The sequence below is a fragment of the Salmo trutta genome, chromosome 16 (genome assembly GCF_901001165.1).
Source record: "Salmo trutta chromosome 16, fSalTru1.1, whole genome shotgun sequence".
In the NCBI taxonomy this organism is placed as follows: domain Eukaryota; kingdom Metazoa; phylum Chordata; class Actinopteri; order Salmoniformes; family Salmonidae; genus Salmo; species Salmo trutta.
Genome location: NC_042972.1, coordinates 29,964,407 through 29,985,883, shown reverse-complemented (window position 1 = coordinate 29,985,883; position 21,477 = coordinate 29,964,407). Strand labels below are relative to the sequence as shown.

Genomic DNA, 21,477 nt, shown 5'->3' with positions numbered 1-21,477 from the left:
AGCAACAACGGCCAGCTGCGAAATGCCAAACAAGCTCACAGAATGGGACAGCCGAGTGTTGTAGCGTGTAAAAATGTTCTGTCCTCGGTTGCAACACTCACTACTGAGTTCCAAACTGCCTCTGGAAGCAATGTCAGCACAAGAACTGTTCGTCAGGAACTTCATGAAATGGGTTTCCATGGTCGAGCAGCCGCACACAAGCCTAAGATCACCATGCGTAATGCCAAGCGTCAGCTGGAGTGGTGTAAAGCTCACCACCATTGGACTCTGGAGCAGTGGAAACGCATTCTCTGGAGTGATGAATCACACTTCACTATCTGGCCGTCCGACTGACAAATCTGGGTTTGGCGGATGACAGGAGAACGCTACCTGCTACCATGCATAGTGCCAACTGTAAAGTTTGGTGGAGGAGGAATAATGGTCTGGGGCTGTTTTTCATAGTTATTTAGTCCACTAATACAGGACTACAAAAGGCCCAGTGCCCCCAATTTTCTTTAAAGATTTTTCAGGGTGTGCTGGAGCACCCCTACTTCCCGCGGCTATGCTTGCTTCCGTTTGGCTCCTAGAGTAAACGGTAAACGTTTTGCAACAGAATCCGACTAATGAATACACCCCTGGCTAGGTAGCCCTTGGGAGATTTTAATTGCATACTCCTCGTGTCCTCTCTCCTCGCCTCCTTCTCAAAATCCATTTGATGAGAAAGCCAGAGGTCCCTCCCCTTTGACCTTCTCTTCCAATGGGTTTTGAGAATGAGGAGAGGAGAGCAGACACGAGGAGTATGCAGTTGAGATTCTCCGCTTGTTTCACTACACTTTAATCATTTTTAATTTCATACACAAAACACTAGTCATACAGGAGGCATACTAGTCTAGTCACTAGTCACTAGTCATACAGGAGGTATACAAACAAACAAACAAACATATGCTAGAGGGTACAAATAATTGCAGGTTATGGAAAGGCCTTAAAAGACAGACCTATTGACTGTTTTTACAGCTTTCTTATTAAAAAAATGTAGAATGATCTTAATTTACTGCTCAAACTCCTTATAGAAAACAAGTTTTTTAATTAGTGAATTTACATTCATGAATATACAATGTTTCCATTAAAATAGTTTTTCGTTAACCTTATTATAGTTAAGGACACCGAGCAGCACTTTCTCCCATAATAAACAAGTCATCAAAAATATTATCAATTTTAAATCTACAAATATCTTGCTATCATTTCTTTACAAGGAGACAATGCCAAAATAAATGCAAAACTGTTTCTGGATGCTCATCACAAAAAGTACTGTTAATGTATTTTTTGAGTTTCTTCAGGTAATGATTCGTAGGGTAATATTTATGGGTTCATTTCTGTCTTGAGATAGTTGTTTGCATCATCTCGTATTGCTTTGTTTCTTTTAGTTTTTTGCGTTAAAATAACCTTTATTTCATATTCAATGGGCTATATTTTAAACAGAGGATTAACGTCAATACATTACATCACGTTTATATTTTACACTTTCCATGCTCTGGCACTACTGTTTCCACCAATCACAGGAAACAATAACGTCATACGTGTTTCTTTGGGGCCTCCTTCCTTTCAAAAAAATAAAACGATTAAAAAAAATAATGGTGTCGCACCGCCCTTTTATTTAGCAATTAGCCAGCAACTACCCCCCCCTCCCCCCTGGTGATTTATAATAGCTTTTGAGATAATCAACGCCATTGCTGAGGCCCAGGAAGGATTTGAAAGGTAATGCAGCTTCTCAATGACTTGACCGCCTGCATATATATTAGCTATGTACTCAGCTTTAAATTGCGCAATGGTTTGCTTTGTTGCTTATCATTTAATGGCGGCTCCCTTTCCGTCTCCTCGTCGTTGTCAAAGGGGAAGGTGGCGGTATTGCTGACGTCTGACGCGGGTACTTGCGTGCCAGTGACTCGGTATTACACAAATTCGCTCATTGTCCAAAAGCACATACAGTGTGAGTTAGCTAGCTACAAGGCATATGAGACCTGGAGAAATTAAGAATATAATCTGGTTTATTCACCAACGGCAATGTTTAGCAAGCCAACTAACGTTACATAGTTTGCTGACTGACACCTTACCCGGCCTAATATGACAAATTGGCTAACTAGCAATCGTTAATGTTTGCTAGCAAACGTATTCAAATGAGAGGATACTGTCTAACTTGTCCTTAGCCAACGCTGCAGTTAACCAGCTAGCTAGCTCCGGTAACGTTACCGAGTTAGCAATGTTTAGCTACTTAGCTAACATTGCCACAGTTAGTCTTTAGGTTTAGTGCTGTCAGCAACTTAGCTAGCTAGTTAGTTACGTTACTGAATTTCAAATCAAAGTGTATTAGTCACATGCGCCGAGTACAACCGGTGTAGACCTTACAATGGAACGCTTACTTACGAGCCCCTAACCAACAATGCAGTTTTAAATATATACGAATAGGGGGGAAAAAGTAGCAAGTAATTAAAGAGCAGCAGTAAAATAATGATAGCGAGACTATATACAGGGGGGTACCGGTTAGTGATGCACCGATATGACGTTTTTGACCGATAGAGAAACTATATTACATTTTTTGTGACTTTTAAGCATTAGTGCAGTTAAATAGTTAACACACACGGACGCAGCGGTCTAAGACAAGATGCGTCACCACAGTCCATGATTCGAATCCAGGCTGTATCACATTTGTCCGTGATTGGGAGCCCCATAGGGTGGCGCACAATTGGCCCAGAGTCATCCGGGTTTGGCCGTCATTGTAAATAAGAATTTGTTCTTAACCGACTTGCCTCGTTAAATAAAGGTTACACACACACTGACCAAAAATGTATTTTGTTGGCATTTACGTATGTCCCCAATACCAGTAAAACATAATCCAACCTCATTTATTTCACTTACTTGCTGTACTGTTTCGTAAATTTTTTCAGTCGTTTCATTCTCAACCTGGATTTCAATGGAACGCCGTTTGGGTCTTTGCGTGTCAAAAAATATACATGTCAAATAACACTATTTGATGTGTCATATAAGCTTGTTGACCAATCAGGACCAGAATATGACTGCACGTCACATAATAATGTAACGCGTTACTGATTTTTACGTAGTTATTACACATTGATTACACTATCACTTGTATTTCATGTCTCAACGATTCATAGATACGTATGGTATGATGCTGGTAAAGTTGTCTCGCCATAAAAAAAGATTTTAAAAAGCTAGCTAGTTCATGGATGCAAACAATGTTCTTCCCCAAAAACATAGCAAAACGACATCTGTTTCAGTAATATAGCTAGGTGTCATCATCTAAAATAACCCTAATTTATAAGACCGTTCATATTTGATTAATGGTGGTCGGACCCGTCTATGTGATACTAGGCACAATAAGGATTAGCCACAATAGTGGACTTTGCGGTTAGCCTTCAATTAAAGTATGGCATAATTCTACTATTTGTATTCATTTGCATCACTGTCAATGACATACTTTTATTTTGAAGGCAAATCGCAAATTCCACTTGTGCCTAATCATTATTGAGGCTAGCTTCACAACACATAACCCTGTCAGGTCGAGCATCACTAGCTAGATGAAGCTAGCTGGCTGCTTATAACATTAGCTTTGGGCAACAGGGTTAAGTAGCTGGCTAGTTATTTATTTTCATGAACTGAAGTTTAATTTCAATAGGCGAACAACAAGTGGCAACCTAGCTAATACTTACTCACAAGGATTCCTAAATCATTGCTAAGAATAATGAAAATGACTGCAGTTTCTACTGGTCATTGTTTTCAGCCTGGTTGTATTGGTGCTAGCTAGGTACCAAGCTAAAGCTAGCTACCCCAGAAGTTGCATTCGAACAAATGATGCATTATTACCAACGCGGTATTGTAAACACATTGTTCGTGGCCGGGGTTTGCTTGTTTGCAGACTTTTTTTGTACAGCTTTGACAGTGCTACTGTATCTTCTTTGACACGCAAAGACCCAAACGGCGTTCCATAGTATGTATGTCGTGAAGCTAATAGCAGTGACGCTATTACTGTGTAACTCCGGTAGGTAACCATCTGAAAAATAGCACACTTGATAGTGTGTACCGGTGCTCAACAAGTCGGCCAAAGCCAACATCACCCACGACCGAGAACGGTTGATTGTCAAGGGCAATGAATTCCATTATCTTGGCTTTAATGGATTTTGCCATTGAGTTGTCTCGCTGAAATTTTCTTACTCTTTCAGATGACTGCTCGACTTGTTGACTGCTCGATTCACACAGTAGACATTTGTGGGCTAGGTTAGGAATGCTTTGATGCACGTGTAGCTTAACATTTTACGTGGCGTCATTACGTCATGTGCCTACGTTATATAGGTATGCACGTCGGCGTTAAACTAGACATCGGACAATACCGATGTTAGCATTTTTAGCTAATATCGGCCGATTCCAATATGTTCACCAATATATCGTGCATCCCTTGTACCGGTACAGAGTCAATGTGTGGAGGCACTGGTTAGTTGAGGTACATGTAGGTAGAGTTATTAAAGTGACTGCATAGATGATAACAACAGAGAGTAGCTGCGGTGTAAAATGGGGGGAAGGGCAATGCAAATCGTCTGGGTAGCCATTTGATTAGATGTTTAGGAGTCTTATGGCGTGGGGGTAGAAGCTGTTTAGAAGCCTCTTGGACCTAGACTTGGCGCTCCGGTACCGCTTGCCGTGCGGTATCAGAGAGAACAGTCTATGACTAGAGTGTCAGTAGCCTTTGACAATTTTTAGGGCCTTCCTCTGACACCGCCTGGTATAGAGGTCCTGGATGGCAGGAAGCTTGGCCCTGGTGATGTACTGGGCCGTACTGGGATGTACTCTACCCTCTGTAGTAGAGGTCGACCAATTAATCAGAATGGCTGATTAATTAGGGCCGATTTCAAGATTTCATAATAATCGGTAATCGGTATTTTTGGCCGCCGATTTATTTATTTTATTTTTATTTTTTTTATTTTTTAAATTAAAATATATATATATATATTTTTTTTTTTTTTGTAAATGTTTTTTTTTTTTTTATTGATTTTTTTTTATTGATTTTTTATTTGTATTTTTTTTTTTTTATATATATATATATATATATATATTTTTTAAATATTTTTTTTTATATATATTTTTTTTAAATGTATATATATATTTTTTTTACACCTTTATTTTACTAGGCAAGTCAGATTAAGAACACATTCTTATTTTCAATGACGGCCTAGGAACGGGGGTTAACTGCCTTGTTCAGGGGGGATTCAGTTTTGCAACCTTCCGGTTACTAGTCCAACGCTCTAACCACCTGCCTTACATTGCACTCCACGAGGAGCCTGCATGGCAGGCTGACTACCTGTTACGGAGGGCAGCAAGAAGCCAAGGTAAGTTGCTAGCTAGCATTAAACTTATCTTATAAAAAAAATATCAATCTTAACATAATCACTAGTTAACTACACATGGTTGATGATATTACTAGTTTATCTAACGTGTCCTGCGTTGCATATAATTGATGCGGTGCCTGTTAATTTCTCATCAAATCACAGCCTACTTCGTCAAATGGGTGATGGTTTAACAAGCGTATTTGCGAAAAAAGCACTGTCGTTGCACCAATGTACCTAACCATAAACTTCAATGCCTTTCTTTAAAATCAATACACAAGTACAGTGGGGGAAAAAGTATTTGATCCCCTGCTGATTTTGTACGTTTTCCCACTTACAAAGAAATGATCAGTCTATAATTTTAATGGTAGGTTTATTTGAACAGTGCAAGACAGAATAAAACAAAAAAATCCAGAAAAACGCATGTCAAAAATGTAATAAAATGATTTGCATTTTAATGAGGGAAATAAGTATTTGATCCCTCTGCAAAACATGACTTAGTACTTGGTAGCAAAACCCTTGTTGGCAATCACAGAGGTCAGACGTTTCTTGTAGTTGGCCACCAGGTTTGCACACATCTCAGGAGGGATTTTGTCCCACTCCTCTTTGCAGATCTTCTCCAAGTCATTAAGGTTTCGAGGCTGATGTTTGGCAACTCGAACCTTCAGCTCCCTCCACAGATTTTCTATGGGATTAAGGTCTGGAGACTGGCTAGGCCACTCCAGGACCTTAATGTGCTTCTTCTTGAGCCACTCCTTTGTTGCCTTGGCCGTGTGTTTTGGGTCATTGTCATGCTGGAATACCCATCCACGACCCATTTTCAATGCCCTGGCTGAGGGAAGGAGGTTCTCACCCAAGATTTGACGGTACATGGCCCCGTCCATCGTCCCTTTGATGTGGTGAAGTTGTGCTGTCCCCTTAGTAGAAAAACACCCCCAAAGCAAAATGTTTTCACCTCCATGTTTGACGGTGGAGATGGTGTTCTTGGGGTCATAGGCAGCATTACTCCTCCTCCAAACACGGCGAGTTGAGTTGATGTCAAAGAGCTCCATTTTGGTCTCATCTGACCACAACACTTTCACCAGTTGTCCTCTAAGTCATTCAGATGTTCATTGGCAAACTTCAGACGGGCATGTATATGTATTCTTGAGCAGGGGGATCTTGCGGGCGCTGCATGATTTCAGTCCTTCACGGCGTAGTGTGTTACCAATTGTTTTCTTGGTGACTATGGTCCCAGCTGCCTTGAGATCATTGACAAGATCCTCCCGTGTAGTTCTGGGCTGATTCCTCACCGTTCTCATGATCATTGCAACTCTCTGAGGTGAGATCTTGCATGGAGCCCCAGGCCGAGGGATATTGACAGTTCTTTTGTGTTTCTTCCATTTGCAAATAATCGCACCAAATGTTGTCACCTTCTCACCAAGCTGCTTGGCGATGGTCTTGTAGCCTATTCCAGCCTTGGGTAGGTCTACAATCTTGTCCCTGACATCCTTGGAGAGATCTTTGGTCTTGGCCATGGTGGAGAGTTTGGAATTTGATTGATTGATTGCTTCTGTGGACAGGTGTCTTTTTTACAGGTAACAAGCTGCGGTTAGGAGCACTCCCTTTAAGAGTGTGCTCTAATCTCAGCTCGATACCTGTATAAAAGACACCTGGGAGCCAGAAATCTTTCTGATTGAGCGGGGGTCAAATACTTATTTCCCTCGTTAAAATGCAAATCAATTTATAACATTTTTGACATGCGTTTTTCAGGATTATTTTGTTGTTATTCTGTCTTTTACTGTTCAAATAAACATACCATTCAAATTATAGACTGATCCTTTCTTTGTCAGTGGGCAAACGTACAAAATCAGCAGGGGATCAAATACTTTTTTCCCCCACTGTATATAATTTTAAACCTGCATATTTAGTTAATATTGCCTGCTAACATGAAATTGTGTCACATCTCTAGCGTTCTTTGCACGCAGAGTCAGGGTATATGCAACAGTTTGGGCCGCCTGGCTCGTTGCGAACTAATTTGCCAGATTTTTACGTAATTATGACATAACATTGAAGGTTGTGCAATGTAACAGGAATATTTAGACTTAGGGATGCCACCCGTTAGATAAAATACGGGACGGTTCCGTATTTCACTGAAAGGAAAAAAATGTTTTGTTTTCGAGATGATAGTTTCCGGATTCGACCATATTAATGACCTAAGGCTCGTATTTCTGTGTGTTTATTATAATTAAGTCTATGATTTGATAGAGCAGTCTGACTGAGCGGTGGTAGGCACCAGCAGGCTCGTAAGCATTCATTCAAACAGCACTTTTGTGCTTTTTGCCTGCAGCTCTTCATTGCGCTGTTTATGACTTCAAGCCTGTCAACTCCCAAGATTAGGCTGGTGTAACCAATGTGAAATGGCTAGCTAGTTAGCGGGTGCGCGCTAATAGCGTTTCAAACGTCACTCGCTCTGAGACTTGGAGTAGTTGTTCTTCCCCTTGCTCTGCATGGGTAACGCTGCTTCGAGGGTGGCTGTTGTCGATGTGTTCCTGGTTCGAGCCCAGGTAGGAGCGAGGAGAGGGACGGAAGCTATACTGTTACACTGGCAATACTAAAGTGCCAATTAAAAACATCCAATAGTCAAAGGTATATGAAATACAAATCGTATAGAGAGAAATAGTCCTATAATAACTACAACCTAAAACATCTTACCTGGGAATATTGAAGACTCATGTTAAAAGGAACCACCAGCTTTCATATGTTCCCATGTTCTGAGCAAGGTACTTAAATGTTAGCTTTCTTACGTGGTACATATTGCACTTTTACTTTCTTCTCCAACACTTTGTTTTTGCATTATTTAAACCAAATTGAACATGTTTCATTATTTATTTGAGGCTAAATTGATTTTATTGATGTATTAAGTTAAAATAAGTGTTCATTCAGTATTGTTGTAATTGTCATTATTACAAATAAACGCTAAACAATCAGCAGATTTAATCGGTATCGGCTTTTTTTTGGGCCCTCCAATAATCGGTATCGGCTTTGAAAAATCATAATCGGTCGACCTCTATTGTAAACTGTCATGGTCAAAAGATATTGATGCAGTAGTAGCTAAGATGGGAAGAAGTCTGTCTATAATAAAGCGATGCTCTGCCTTAACAACACTATCAACAAGGCAAGTCGTACAGGCCATAGTTTTGTCGCACCTTGACTACTGTTCAGTCGTGTGGTCAGGTGCCACAAAAAAGGACTTAGGGAAATTGCAATTGGCTCAGAACAGGGCAGCACGGCTGGCCCTTGGATGTACACAGAGAGCTAATATTAATAATATGCATGTCAATCTCTCCTGGCTGAAAGTGGAGGAGAGATTGACCTCATCACTACTTTTATTTATGAGAGGTATTGACATGTTGAATGCACCGAGCTGTCTGTCTAAACTACTGGCACACAGCTCGGACACCCATGCATACCCCACAAGACATGCCACAAGCGGTCTCTTCACAGTCCCCAAGTCCAGAACAGACTATGGGAGGCACACAGTACTACATAGAGCCTTGACTACATGGAACTCTATTCCACATCAAGTAACTATGCAAGCAGTAAAAATAGATTTAAAAAAAACCAGAAAGACACCTTATGGAACAGCGGGGACTGTGAAGCAACACAAACATTGGCACAGACACATGCATACACACACACGATAACATAAGCACTATACATACACAGATTTAGTACTGTAGATATGTGGGAGTGGTGGAGTAGGGGCCTGAGGGCACACAGTGTGTTGTGAATATATTTTAATGTTTTAAAATTGTATAAACTGCCTTAATTTTGCTGCTGCTCTAGTCTAACCAATACCCAAACGGAGATTCAGTGAAAAAAAATCTCATTCATTTATCAAGACCAGTCCTCATGCTTGTCTCAGAGCAGCGCAAAACGGTGCTAAAATATACTGCTCAAAAAAATAAAGGGAACACTTAAACAACACATCCTAGATCTGAATGAAAGAAATAATCTTATTAAATACTTTTTTCTTTACATAGTTGAATGTGCTGATAACAAAATCACACAAAAATAATCAATGGAAATCCAATTTATCAACCCATGGAGGTCTGGATTTGGAGTCACACTCAAAATTAAAGTGGAAAACCACACTACAGGCTGATCCAACTTTGATGTAATGTCCTTAAGACAAGTCAAAATGAGGCTCAGTAGTGTGTGTGTGGCCTCCACGTGCCTGTATGACCTCCCTACAACGCCTGGGTATGCTCCTGATGAGGTGGCGGATGGTCTCCTGAGGGATCTCCTCCCAGACTTGGACTAAAGCATCCGCCAACTCCTGGACAGTCTGTGGTGCAACGTGGCGTTGGTGGATGGAGCGAGACATGATGTCCCAGATGTGCTCAATTGGATTCAGGTCTGGGGAACGGGCGGGCCAGTCCATAGCATCAATGCCTTCCTATTGCAGGAACTGCTGACACGTCAGGCACATGAGGTTTAGCATTGTCTTGCATTAGGAGGAACCCAGGGCCAACCGCACCAGCATATGGTCTCACAAGGGGTCTGAGGATCTCATCTCGGTACCTAATGGCAGTCAGGCTACCTCTGGCGAGCACATGGAGGGCTGTGCGGCCACCCCACACCATGACTGACCCATCACCAAACCGGTCATGCTGGAGGATGTTGCAGGCAGCAGAACGTTCTCCACGGCGTCTCCAGACTCTGTCACGTCTGTCACGTGCTCAGTGTGAACCTGCTTTCATCTGTGAAGAGCACAGGGCGCCAGTGGCGAATTTGCCAATCTTGGTGTTCTCTGGCAAATTCCAAACGTCCTGCACGGTGTTGGGCTGTAAGCACAACCCCCACCTGTGGACGTCGGGCCCTCATACCACCCTCATGGAGTCTGTTTCTGACCGTTTGAGCAGACACATGCACATTTGTGGCCTGCTGGAGGTCATTTTGCAGGGCTCTGGCAGTGCTTATCCTGCTCCTCCTTGCACAAAGGTGGAGGTAGCGGTCCTGCTGCTGGGTTGTTGCCCTCCTACGGCCTCCTCCACGTCTCCTGATGTACTGGCCTGTCTCCTGGTAGTGCCTCCATGCTCTAGACACTACGCTGACAGACACAGCAAACCTTCTTGCCACAGCTCACATTGATGTGCCATCCTGGAAGAGCTGCACTACCTGAGCCACTTGTGTGGGTTGTAGACTCCGTCTCATGCTACCACTAGAGTGAAAGCACCGCCAGCATTCAAAAGTGACCAAAACATCAGCCAGGAAGCATAGGAACTGAGAAGTGGTCTGTGGTCCCCACCTGCAGAACCACTCCTTTATTGGGGGTGTCTTGCTAATTGCCTATAATTTCCACCTGTTGTCTATTCCATTTGCACAACAGCATGTGAAATTTATTGTCAAACAGTGTTGCTTCCTAAGTGGACAGTTTGATTTCACAGAAGTGTGATTGACTTGGAGTTACATTGTGTTGTTTAAGTGTTCCCTTTATTTTTTTGAGCAGTGTAGTTGTAGGCTATTGCTTCAAATCCTATTGCTTCTAACTTCAATATGCTCTTTAAATAAATAAGACCTACACCCAATTTTAAAAGCACATTACTCAACACTAGTGAGACTCAAGTCGCCTACGGTATATCGAATAATGATGTGACTCTCCGCCAATAATTACATATGGAGGATATTTCTATAATTGAGTGATATTTATTCCCATAGTAATTCGTTATGGATCCATAACTAAATAAACATCGGCATTTTGAAAGTATTTTTATCATTATTTTATTAACGGAAACATAAAGATGCCATTATTAGTTACATTGTTTTAGTTTGAACATGCAGACTGGCACTAAGAACAGAACAGCGGGAACGTTTCCCTAGTCAGCTCCATTATTAGTGCATTTCCCCTTAAAGTGTTGCCAGTGTGGCGGGGTGGGGGTCCACCCCCTTTCATCCTCCCTTCCCCATGGGCTAGGTCGTTCTTCTGTATGCACTACCCTGCAACCCACCCCGTGTCCCTAGCCCTCGTGCCTTGAACCTCGCGTGCTTTCAGTGGATACAGCTGGTGAACTGCAAGGCAGTCCCATTGTGCGCCACTCGGGAGCCATGACCAATATATATTGTCCTGCTAATAACAGGGTGAATAATACATCTGTGAGAAAATCTAACGGGCTTTTGTATAATTCTAAATGAATAATAACTGTTTTGTTTAAAAAATAACAATATTTTGGAGATTTCGTTTTCAAATAATGTAAAATGAGCGAGGGGAAAAAAGGCCATTCTTGAACATGGGGTGAGACATTGTCACTAATTTGTAAATAAAGCCAGTTATTTAGAATTATTTCTATTTTTAGAGGGAGAGAAACCATAAAACTACAGTCATCTCATGGGTCATCTCCCAGTCAAGGCCGGCACAGGTATTGAACCAACATCTGTAGCAACACATAGCACTTGCACTGCTATGCAGTGTCTTAGACTGTTGCACCACTCAGGCGCTGTACAACGTGACCGGTCGGGAGTGGCCTACAGTAAGAGCAAAATAAAATAACCTTAGTGTAACAACAGTTTTAGTAAGTAATACTGAAATCGTGCACAATTATCAGTTTCTCTTTAGGTTTATGTCACCCATTCATTGTCAGTTAGAGACACAGTAGGACCCAAAAGCATAATCAGTGCTCTAACTCCCCCTAGCGCTGGTCTGGAGCAATGAAGTGGTGACGCAGGGTACTGTACTAAATCACAAATTACCTCTAAATCCCGCAGCATAATCACACAACTTTTAGTGGTGAAACCACTGTAGATACTGTGGTATCTACAGTGGTGAATATATATATATATATATATATATATATATATATATATATATATATATATATATATATATTATATTTATTTAGCTAGTGCTAGTCAGTTATACCTCAGCCAAAACTCTGGTAGGCTATTTTTCATCCTACAGCTTGTTCTCATTTATTTGTATCATGTCTCTCTTGTCCCTCTGCAGCTGACATGTGGGCAATATGTTTGGAACATCTTATCAAAAAGATAAAATGTCACATGCTTCATAAACAACAGGCATATACTAACAGTGAAATGCTTACTTACGGGCCCTTCCCATTAATGCAGAGAGAAATAATCTAAAGAGAATAACACAAGGAATAAATAGACAATGATTAGTGAGTTTAATAGGCACATGCACAGGGTTGCAGATTCAATTACAGGGTGCAGTGAAATTCTCCAACAATGTAGGACAAATATAATAATTGAAATTGTATTTTTATCATCACATACACTGCTGCTAGTGCTTATTTTATATCCTGTTGCCTAGTCACCTATATGTGCACATCTACCTCAATTACCATGTACCCCTGCAAATCAATTCGGTACCCCGTGTGTGTGTGTGTGTGTGTGTGTGTATATACATATATACATACATGCATGCATGCATACATACATACATACATACATACATACATACATACATACATACATACATACATACATGCATGCATGCATACATACATACATACATACATACATACATACATACATACATACATACATACATATGGGGACAAATATAATAATATAAATATAAATTGTATTTTTATATAAATTCAATTTCTATTATTATATTTGTCCCCGTATATTATATATATATATTATATATATATATACATACATACATACATACATACATACATACATACATACATACGGGGTACCGAATTGATTTGCAGGGGTACATGGTAATTGAGGTAGATGTGCACATATAGGTGACTAGGCAACAGGATATAAAATAAGCACTAGCAGCAGTGTATGTGATGAGTCAAATGAGTTAGTCCAGGTAGCTATTTGGTTAACTATTTAGCAGTCTTATGGCTTTAGGGTAGAAGCTGTTCAGGATCCTGTTGGTTCCAGACTTGTTGCATCAGTATTGCGTGCCGTTCGGTAGCAGAGCAAATAGTGTGACTTATGTTACTGGAGTCTGACAATTTTCAGGGCCTTCCTCTGACACCGCCTGGAATAGAGGTCCTGGATGGCAGGAAGCTCGTACTGGGCCGTATGCACTACCCTCTGTAGCGTCTTGCATTCGGATGCCAAGCAGTTGCCATACCAAGTGGTGATGCAACTAGTCAAGATGCTCTCAGTGGTGCAGCTGGAGTGCTTTTTGAGGATCTGAGGGCCCATACCAAGTCTTATAAGCCTCCTGAGGACAAAGGCGTTGTCATGCCTTATTCACGACTGTGTTTGCGTGTGGACCATGTTAATTCCTTGGTGATGTGGACACTTGAAGCTCTCAACCCGCTCCACTACAGCCCTGTGGATGGGGGTGTGCTCGGCACTCTGTTTCCTGTAGTCCGTGATCAATCAATCAAATGTATTTATAATGCCCTTTTTACATCAGCCGATATCACAAAGTGCTATAAAGAAACCCAGCCTAAAACCCTGAACAGCAAGCAATGCAGATGTAGAAGCACGGTGGCTAGGAAAAACTCTCTTGTGCCTTTGTCTTGCTAATGTTAAGGGAAAGGTTGTTGCCCTGGCACCACACTGCCAGGTCATTGACCTCTTCCCTATAGGCTGTCTCATTGTCTGTGATCAGGCCTCCCAATGTCATGTCGTCAGCAAACTTAATCATGGTTTTGGAGTTGTGCGTGGCCAGGCAGTCGTGGGTGAACAGGGAGTACAGGAGGGGACTAAGCACATACCCCTGAGGGTCAGCATGGCGGATGTGTTGTTGCCTACCCTCACCACCAGGGGGCGGCCCGTCAGGAAGTCCAGGATATAGTTGCAGAGGGAGGTGTTCAGTCCCAGGGTCCTTAGCTTAGTGATGAGCTTGAAGGGCACTATGGTGTTGAACGCTGAGCTGTAGTCAATGAACAGCATTCTCACATACTGTAGGTGTTCCTGTTATCCAGGTGGGAGGTGGAGTGCAATAGAGATTGCATCATCTTAGGACTGGGCGGTATACCTTTTAATTTACTATATACCGGTATTGATGCAGGAACCGGTTTGGGTTTTTACTTTACCTTCTATAAAAGTATTTCAATGTTTATTTTGTTAAATGTGATATGTAACTCCAGCGCATGTAATGTCTTTTTTTATGGTTTACTCCGGTGGCTACTTGAGTTGTATTTCTCCCTCTCCTCCTGCTGCTTCCCACACCAAGCCCTGCCACCTGTCACTCAAGGAGAGAGCACGTTCTTGCCGTTCATTCTGCAGTCTGCATGGTCAGATGCAGAAAGATGTTGGTGACATCGATGCAGCTTTCTACAAGCCATCTACAATTACACTTAGTTTGTGTTTCTTACTGTCTGCAAACTATTGTCTACTTGTTTCTTTTTTAGCAAGTTTTAGCTAAAAATAAATTGTTAGCCGCTAATGCTGATCACTAGTTAGTACATTTAGTAAGCTAGCTAGCCAACTAAGTCAGAGCAAACTTAGCTAGCTAATACAGCCTTGTGCTTGTGTAGGCTTAGATAAGCATGTTTGTGAAATGGTATCTTCCAAATCAGAGAGGAATAGGCAAAGCATGAATGTGTTAGCTAGCTAGCTACAAGAGGTTAGAAAACAACATGTGATGTAACATCTAATTAGGGTCCTCTGGAAACCCTGACCAACACATTGGTTCTTAACCTGTCAATAATTCCTCCCTGGCTTATTAATTCGTAGTCATGTCAAATGTATTTAAGCCGCTACCCACTATTTTCCAACTATAGAATTAGATTAATAATTATATTTCCATGATTCCAACAGTTCACCAATTAACTAGGCCTATATTTTTTGCCCATATTATGCATCTCTGTGGGGCACTAGTGTGGAAATGATAAAAGTGCAGAAATTGATAAATTATTTGTATTTTATTTCTATAAATTATTTTTGTTGTTGGATTGAGCCGTATAAAATAAAGAATGGAGAAAGCCCTATTTGAAATCACTTATTTGTGTTCCACCCTACGGTCATGAACTACTTTTAAGCATATTTATAACTTTTTTTATTATAAAAAAAAACAACATACCGTAAAAACATTTTGAAGAATGTGATATGGCCAAAAATATCCTATGTCATCTGTGGATCTGTTGGGGCGGTATTCCAGTTGGAGTATGTCCATGTTGTCTGGAATGATGGTGTTGATGTGAGTTATGACCAGCTTTTCAAAGCATTTCATGGCTACAGATGGGAGTGCTACGGGGCTAGTCATTTAGACAGGTTACCTTGGCGTTGTTGGGCACATGAACTATGGTGGTCTACTTGAAACATGTATGTATTACAGAGAGGGTCAGGGAGAGGTTGAAAATGTCAGTGAAGACACTTGCCAGCTGATCAGCGCTCTGAGTACGCGTCCTGGTAATCCATCTGCCCTCGGCCGCATCGTCCTCTCATGCATGGTTCAGTGTTGCGTGCTTCGAAGCGAGCATAGAAGATATTTAGCTTGTCTGGTAGGCTCACTTCACTGGGCATGTCTAAGCTGGTTTTCCATTTGTAATCGATGATGGATGTGGTGGGTTCTTGCAGACTGACGAGCGTACGAGCCGGGATAGTATGATTCAATCATAGTCCTGTATTAATGCTTTGCCTGTTTGATGGCTCATCGGAGGTCGTAGTGGGATTTCTTATAAGCGTCCGGATTAGAGTCCCGCTCCTTGAAAGCAGCAGCTCTAGCCTTTAGCTCAGTGCGGATGTTGCCTGTAATCCATGGCTTCTGGTTGGGGTATGTACATACAGTCACTGTGGGGACGATGTCGTAGATGCACTTATTAATGAAGCTAGTGACTGATGTGGTGAAGTCCTCAATGTTATCAAATGAATCCATGAAAATATTCCAGTCTGTGCTAGTAAAACAGTCCTGTAGCTTAGCATCCGCTTCATCCGACCACTTCCGTATTGAGCGCGTCACTTGTACTTCCTGTTTGAGTTTTTGCTTGTAAGCAGGATGGGGGGGGGATACTGTACCTGCACCAAAACCCTGCACCTTTATTTTCCTGACTGATCAAAACTTGTTTTCTCATGGCTCTCTTGTCCCTCTGCATGATGAGTGAATCTCTCACATTGGAGATTACGCACCAGTTGCTGTTAACAAAGCGACACACCCCTCCCCTTTAGTTTTACCCCAGGCTGCCATCCGGTCTAGATGAATAATGGAGAAATCTGCGAGATATACTGTATATTATCCATGTCATTGTTCAGCCAAGACTGCGAAAAACACCGAATATTACAGGTTCCGTTGATAGGATAGTCTCAAACGGAGTTCATCCAGTTTGTTCTCCAGTGACTGCTCATTCGCCGCCAGAACAGAGGCCAATAGAACAGAGGGCAATACATAATATCTCTGCCATCATAGGAGATGGCGGAGACATTTATATACAAAAAAAGTTCAGAATAAAAATAAATGGCAGAATTGGTCAGGAGCATGTAAAATGTCCATTATCTACTGAAGTGCCATCTTGGTCACTTTAAATCACAATATCACTTGGCCATCTTGGAATCACAATCAATTCACAGTATCGAATCTCAGTGTGTGTATATATAGAATCACAATACATACCGTATTGGCAGCTAAGTATCATGATAATATTGTATCGTGAGGTCCCTGGCAATTCCCAGCCCTATCTGTTTCGGTTTCAGTCACAGGAGGTTGGTGGCACCTTAACTGGGGAGGAGGGACTCGTGGTAATAGATTTAGTGGAATGGTATCAAACATGGTTTGATGCCATTCCATTCGCTCCATTCCAGCCATTATTCTGAGCCGTCCTCCCCTCAGCAGCCTCCACTGGTTTCAGTGTGTATTGATGGATCAGAGACTCTAGGTAGACTCAGAGAGAGCAGCAAGACTTCACTCAGACACAGTTAGAGTATCTGCACAGGTGCACGAGTGTGCTTCACGCTGTTACAACGTGAAAGCAACGGAACCAACACAGCAGAGAATTTGAGCCTTGCACTTCAATGCTCTTAGTTCAATTGAGTACAGGCTTAACTGAATGACAGAGACGGAATATGATTGAATAGTTTGGAGTAGGCCTCGTGTCCGAGGAATGCTCCTCAGATGCTGATGACAGGTTGCCCTATGCAGCCCCTGGTGGAGGTGGAAGGCTGTTGCTGCAACATGTACGACCGCGTGTTCCAGTTCCCGCTAATATTCAGCAACTTCTCACAGCCATTGAAGAGGAGTGGGACAACATTCCACAGGCCACAATCAACAGCCTGATCACTCTATGCAGCCCGACGGTTATGTGTCACGCTGCATAAGGCAAATGGTGGTCACCAGATATTGACTGGTTTTCTGATCCACGTCCCTATCTTTTTTGTATGGTATCTGTGACCAACAGATGCATATCTATAATCCCAGTTATGTGAAATCCATAGATTAGGGCCTAATTCATTTTTCATTTGACTGATTTCCTTATATGAACTGTTACTCAGTAAAATATTTGGAATTGTTTTCTTCAGTATATTACAAATTGATGGTCCTTGAAAATAGAAAGTGACGATCCAGTCAGACCAGCATAATGAATGAACTGTAACTACATTTGTTTACGAAGTGTACCCACTACTGTTGTTAACTTTGCATCTACGTTATCTCACTGAGTCTACCTTTTAAAACTTCTTATGGCTGGAATCCCGGTAATGGGATCGATATGACAACAGCCAGTGAAAGTGCAGGGCGCCAAATTCAAACAACAGAAATCTCATAATTAAAATTCCTCAAACATACAAGTATTTTACACCATTTTAAAGATTAAACTTGTTGTTAATCCCACCACAGTGTCCGATTTCAAAAAGGCTTTACAGCGAAAGCACACGAAACGATTATGTTAGGTCAGCAACTAGTCACAGAAAAACACAGCCATTTTTCTAGCCAAAGAGAGGAGTCACAAAAAGCAGAAATAGAGATTAAAATTAATCACTAACCTTTGATGATCTTCATCAGATGACACTCATAGGACTTCATGTTACATAATACATGTATGTTTTGTTCGATAAAGTTCCTATTTATATCCAAAAATCTCAGTTTACATTGGCGCGTTATGTTCAGTAATGTTTTGCTTCCAAAACATCCGGTGATTTTGCAGAGAGCCACATCAATTTACAGAAATACTCATCATAAATGTTGATGAAAATACAAGTGTTATGCATGGAACTTTAGATAAACTTCTCCTTAATGCAACCGCTGTGTCAGATTTCAAAAAACCTTTACCGAAAAAGCACACCATGCAATAATCTGAGTACGGCGCTCAGACACAAAAACAAGCCATACATATATCCGCCATGTTGGAGTCAACAGAAGTCAGAAATAGCATTATAAATATTCACTTACCTTTGATCTTCATCAGAATGCACTCCCAGGAATCCCAGTTCCACAATAAATGTTTGTTTTGTTCGATAAAGTCCATCCTTCATGTCCAAATACCTCCTTTTTGTTCGCGCCTTCAGTTCACAAATCCAAATCCACGACGCGCAGACCAGACGAAAACTCTAAATTCCATTACAGTTTGTAAAAACATGTCAAACGTTGTATAGAATCAATCTTTAGGATGTTTTTATCATAAATCTTCAATAAGATTTCAACCGGAGAATTCCTTTGTCTTTAGAAATGCAATGGAACTCAGCAACCTCTCACGGGTGCGCGCATGGCTGAAGATCATGCCCTGCTGGCAGACCCCTCACTCAATCAGCTCTTATTCTCCCCCACTTCACAGTAGAAGCCTCAAACAAGGTTCTAAAGACGGTTGACATCTAGTGGAAGCCTTGAAGTGCAATATGACCCCACAGACACTGTATATTGGATAGGCCAAGACTTGAAAAACTACAAACCTCAGATTTCCCACTTCCTGGTCTGATTTTTTTCTCAGGTTTTTGCCTGCCATATGAGTTCTGTTATACTCACAGACATCATTCAAACAGTTTTAGAAACTTCAGAGTGTTTTCTATCCAAATCTAGATAAAATGCATATCTTAGCTTCTGGGCCTGAGTAGCAGGCAGTTTACTCTGGGCACCTTATTCATCCAAGCTACTCAATACTGCCATCCAGCCATAAGAAGTTAACAGGACATGAAACAAAATCCACAGGACAGTACAGGATGGAATATTCACTCCTGTCCCCCTCTAATCTGACTGTGTGTTTGCAGATGTCTCTGGGGGGCTCTCCTGTGACGGTGGTCCAGCTCCCTGGGGGTCAGTTCCAGGTGCAGGGGGTGATCCAGTCGTCGGTCATCCAGTCCCCACAGGTGCAGACTGTTCAGGTTAGCCAGGCCTGAGTTTTTCAAAGATTTAAAAGAAAAGGAAAGTAGACAATGAATGTAGGGTGTTCCAGCAAGAGTGGACATCAAAATATGTCTTTATTGAGGTATCGGGGAAAGCTGTGTGCTTAGTGTGCAAAGAGAGCATCTCTGTCTTGAAGACTACAACTTGTCCCGACACGAAGCATGCAGTGAAATATAGGAATATGTCTTCTGAGCAGAGGGCAAGTGCATTGAAAGCATTGCTTTCTCAGTTGCAAAACCAGCAAGGACTTTTCACAAAACTGCATTCAGCAAATGACGGAATTGCGAGAGCTAGCTGTGTACTCTCCCACAAAATTGCTAAACATAGCAAGCCATTCGCTGAGGGCAAATTCATCAAAGAATGTTTAATTGACTCTGCAGCAATACTTTGCCCTGACAAGAAAGAGCTGTTTGAAAATGTTTCCCTGTCAAGACGAACAGTGGCACGGCGTGTTGAGGACATCGCAGAGAATATGGAACAACAGTTGAAAGACAAGGTAAAGGATTTCTCATTGGCCCTGGAGGAGAGCAGTGATGCACGTGACACGGCGCAGTTGTTGATATTTTTACGAGGCATAACCCCAGACTTTGAAATTACAGAGGAGCTTGCTTCAGTGCAGTCAATGAAGAGCACAACCACAATATTTATTGGAGGAGGTTAATAAGTGTGTGGCAAAGCTGGGACTGAATTTTCAAAAGTTATCCAGTGTGACCACAGATGGGTGCCCAAACTTGACAGGAAAAAACATTGGCCTTTTGAAAAGGATACAAGATCAAGTAGCTGAGCTGAACCCAAATCAGAATTTTTTTTTTTCCTGCATTGCATTATTCATCAGGAAGTGCTCTGTAAATGTGTTCTGAAAATGAGCCATGTTGTGGATACAGTCACTAAAGTGGTAAACTTCATAAGAGCAAAATCTTTAAACCACAGGCAGTTTATCTCACTGTTGGAAGAGACCGAGTCGGGTCATGCAGATCTCCCCTATCACACAAACGTGAGATGGCTGAGTTTGGGGAAGGTGACTAAAAGGGTCTGGGACCTGAAGTCGGAGATTGCGGAGTTTTTGCAAATGAAAGGAAATATGTGGATTTCCTTCAACTGCAAGATAAAGAATGGTTGGCTGATTTTGCCTTCACTGTGGACATCATGGCCTTCATGAATGAACTGAATTCCAAACTACAAGGGAAGGGCCTTTTTGCACATCAGGTGTACAGCCTTGTCAAAGCTTTCAAGGGAAAATTACTCCTCCTGATCCGCCAAGTAGAAACCAACAATCTCACCCACCTTCCAACACTACTAGTCTGTTCCCTATCAGATGACCAGCGGGAGAAGTATACATCGCTGCTGCGTGCTTTGAACGGTGAGTTCTCGTCGTTTTGAGGATTTCAAAGTGTTGGAAAATGACATGCTGTTGGTTTCCTCTCCCTTCACCTTCAATGTGGATAACGCTCCCACTGACCTGCAACTTGAGCTTATCGATCTTCGGTCTGATGCAGGGATTGGAGACCTATTCAAAACAATGTCACTGACAAGGTTCTATGCATCTCTCGATGAACAAAACTTTCCAAAGATTAGCAGTCATGCTCAGAAGATGTTTGTACTGTTTGGGTCAACCTATGTATGTGAACAGACATTTTCAGTGATGAAATACACTGCTCAAAAAAATAAAGGGAACACTTAAACAACACAATGTAACTCCAAGTCAATCACACTTCTGTGAAATCAAACTGTCCACTTAGGAAGCAACACTGATTGACAATAACTTTCACATGCTGTTGTGAAAATGGAATAGACAACAGGGGGAAATTATAGGCAATTAGCGAGACACCCCCAATAAAGGAGTGGTTCTGCAGGTGG

General features: G+C 41.7%; 1 protein-coding gene across 5 annotated transcripts in view; it reads left to right on the top strand.

Moving 5' to 3' along the window:
• Positions 1-1,632: 1,632 nt before the first annotated feature.
• Positions 1,633-21,477, top strand: part of LOC115150513 (cyclic AMP-dependent transcription factor ATF-1) — a 29,316-nt gene continuing 9,471 nt past the window's right edge. Inside the window, exons 1-2 of one of the 5 annotated variants that reach the window (XM_029693899.1) lie at positions 1,633-1,734; positions 19,485-19,598. In XM_029693899.1, coding sequence (XP_029549759.1) covers positions 19,485-19,598 — 114 coding nt within the window. In that variant the 5' untranslated portion in view covers positions 1,633-1,734. Of the gene's footprint in view, positions 1,735-19,341; positions 19,599-21,477 lie in introns of those variants that run through there. The other 4 variants (XM_029693900.1, XM_029693901.1, XM_029693898.1 and 1 more) reach the window with 4 other exon arrangements.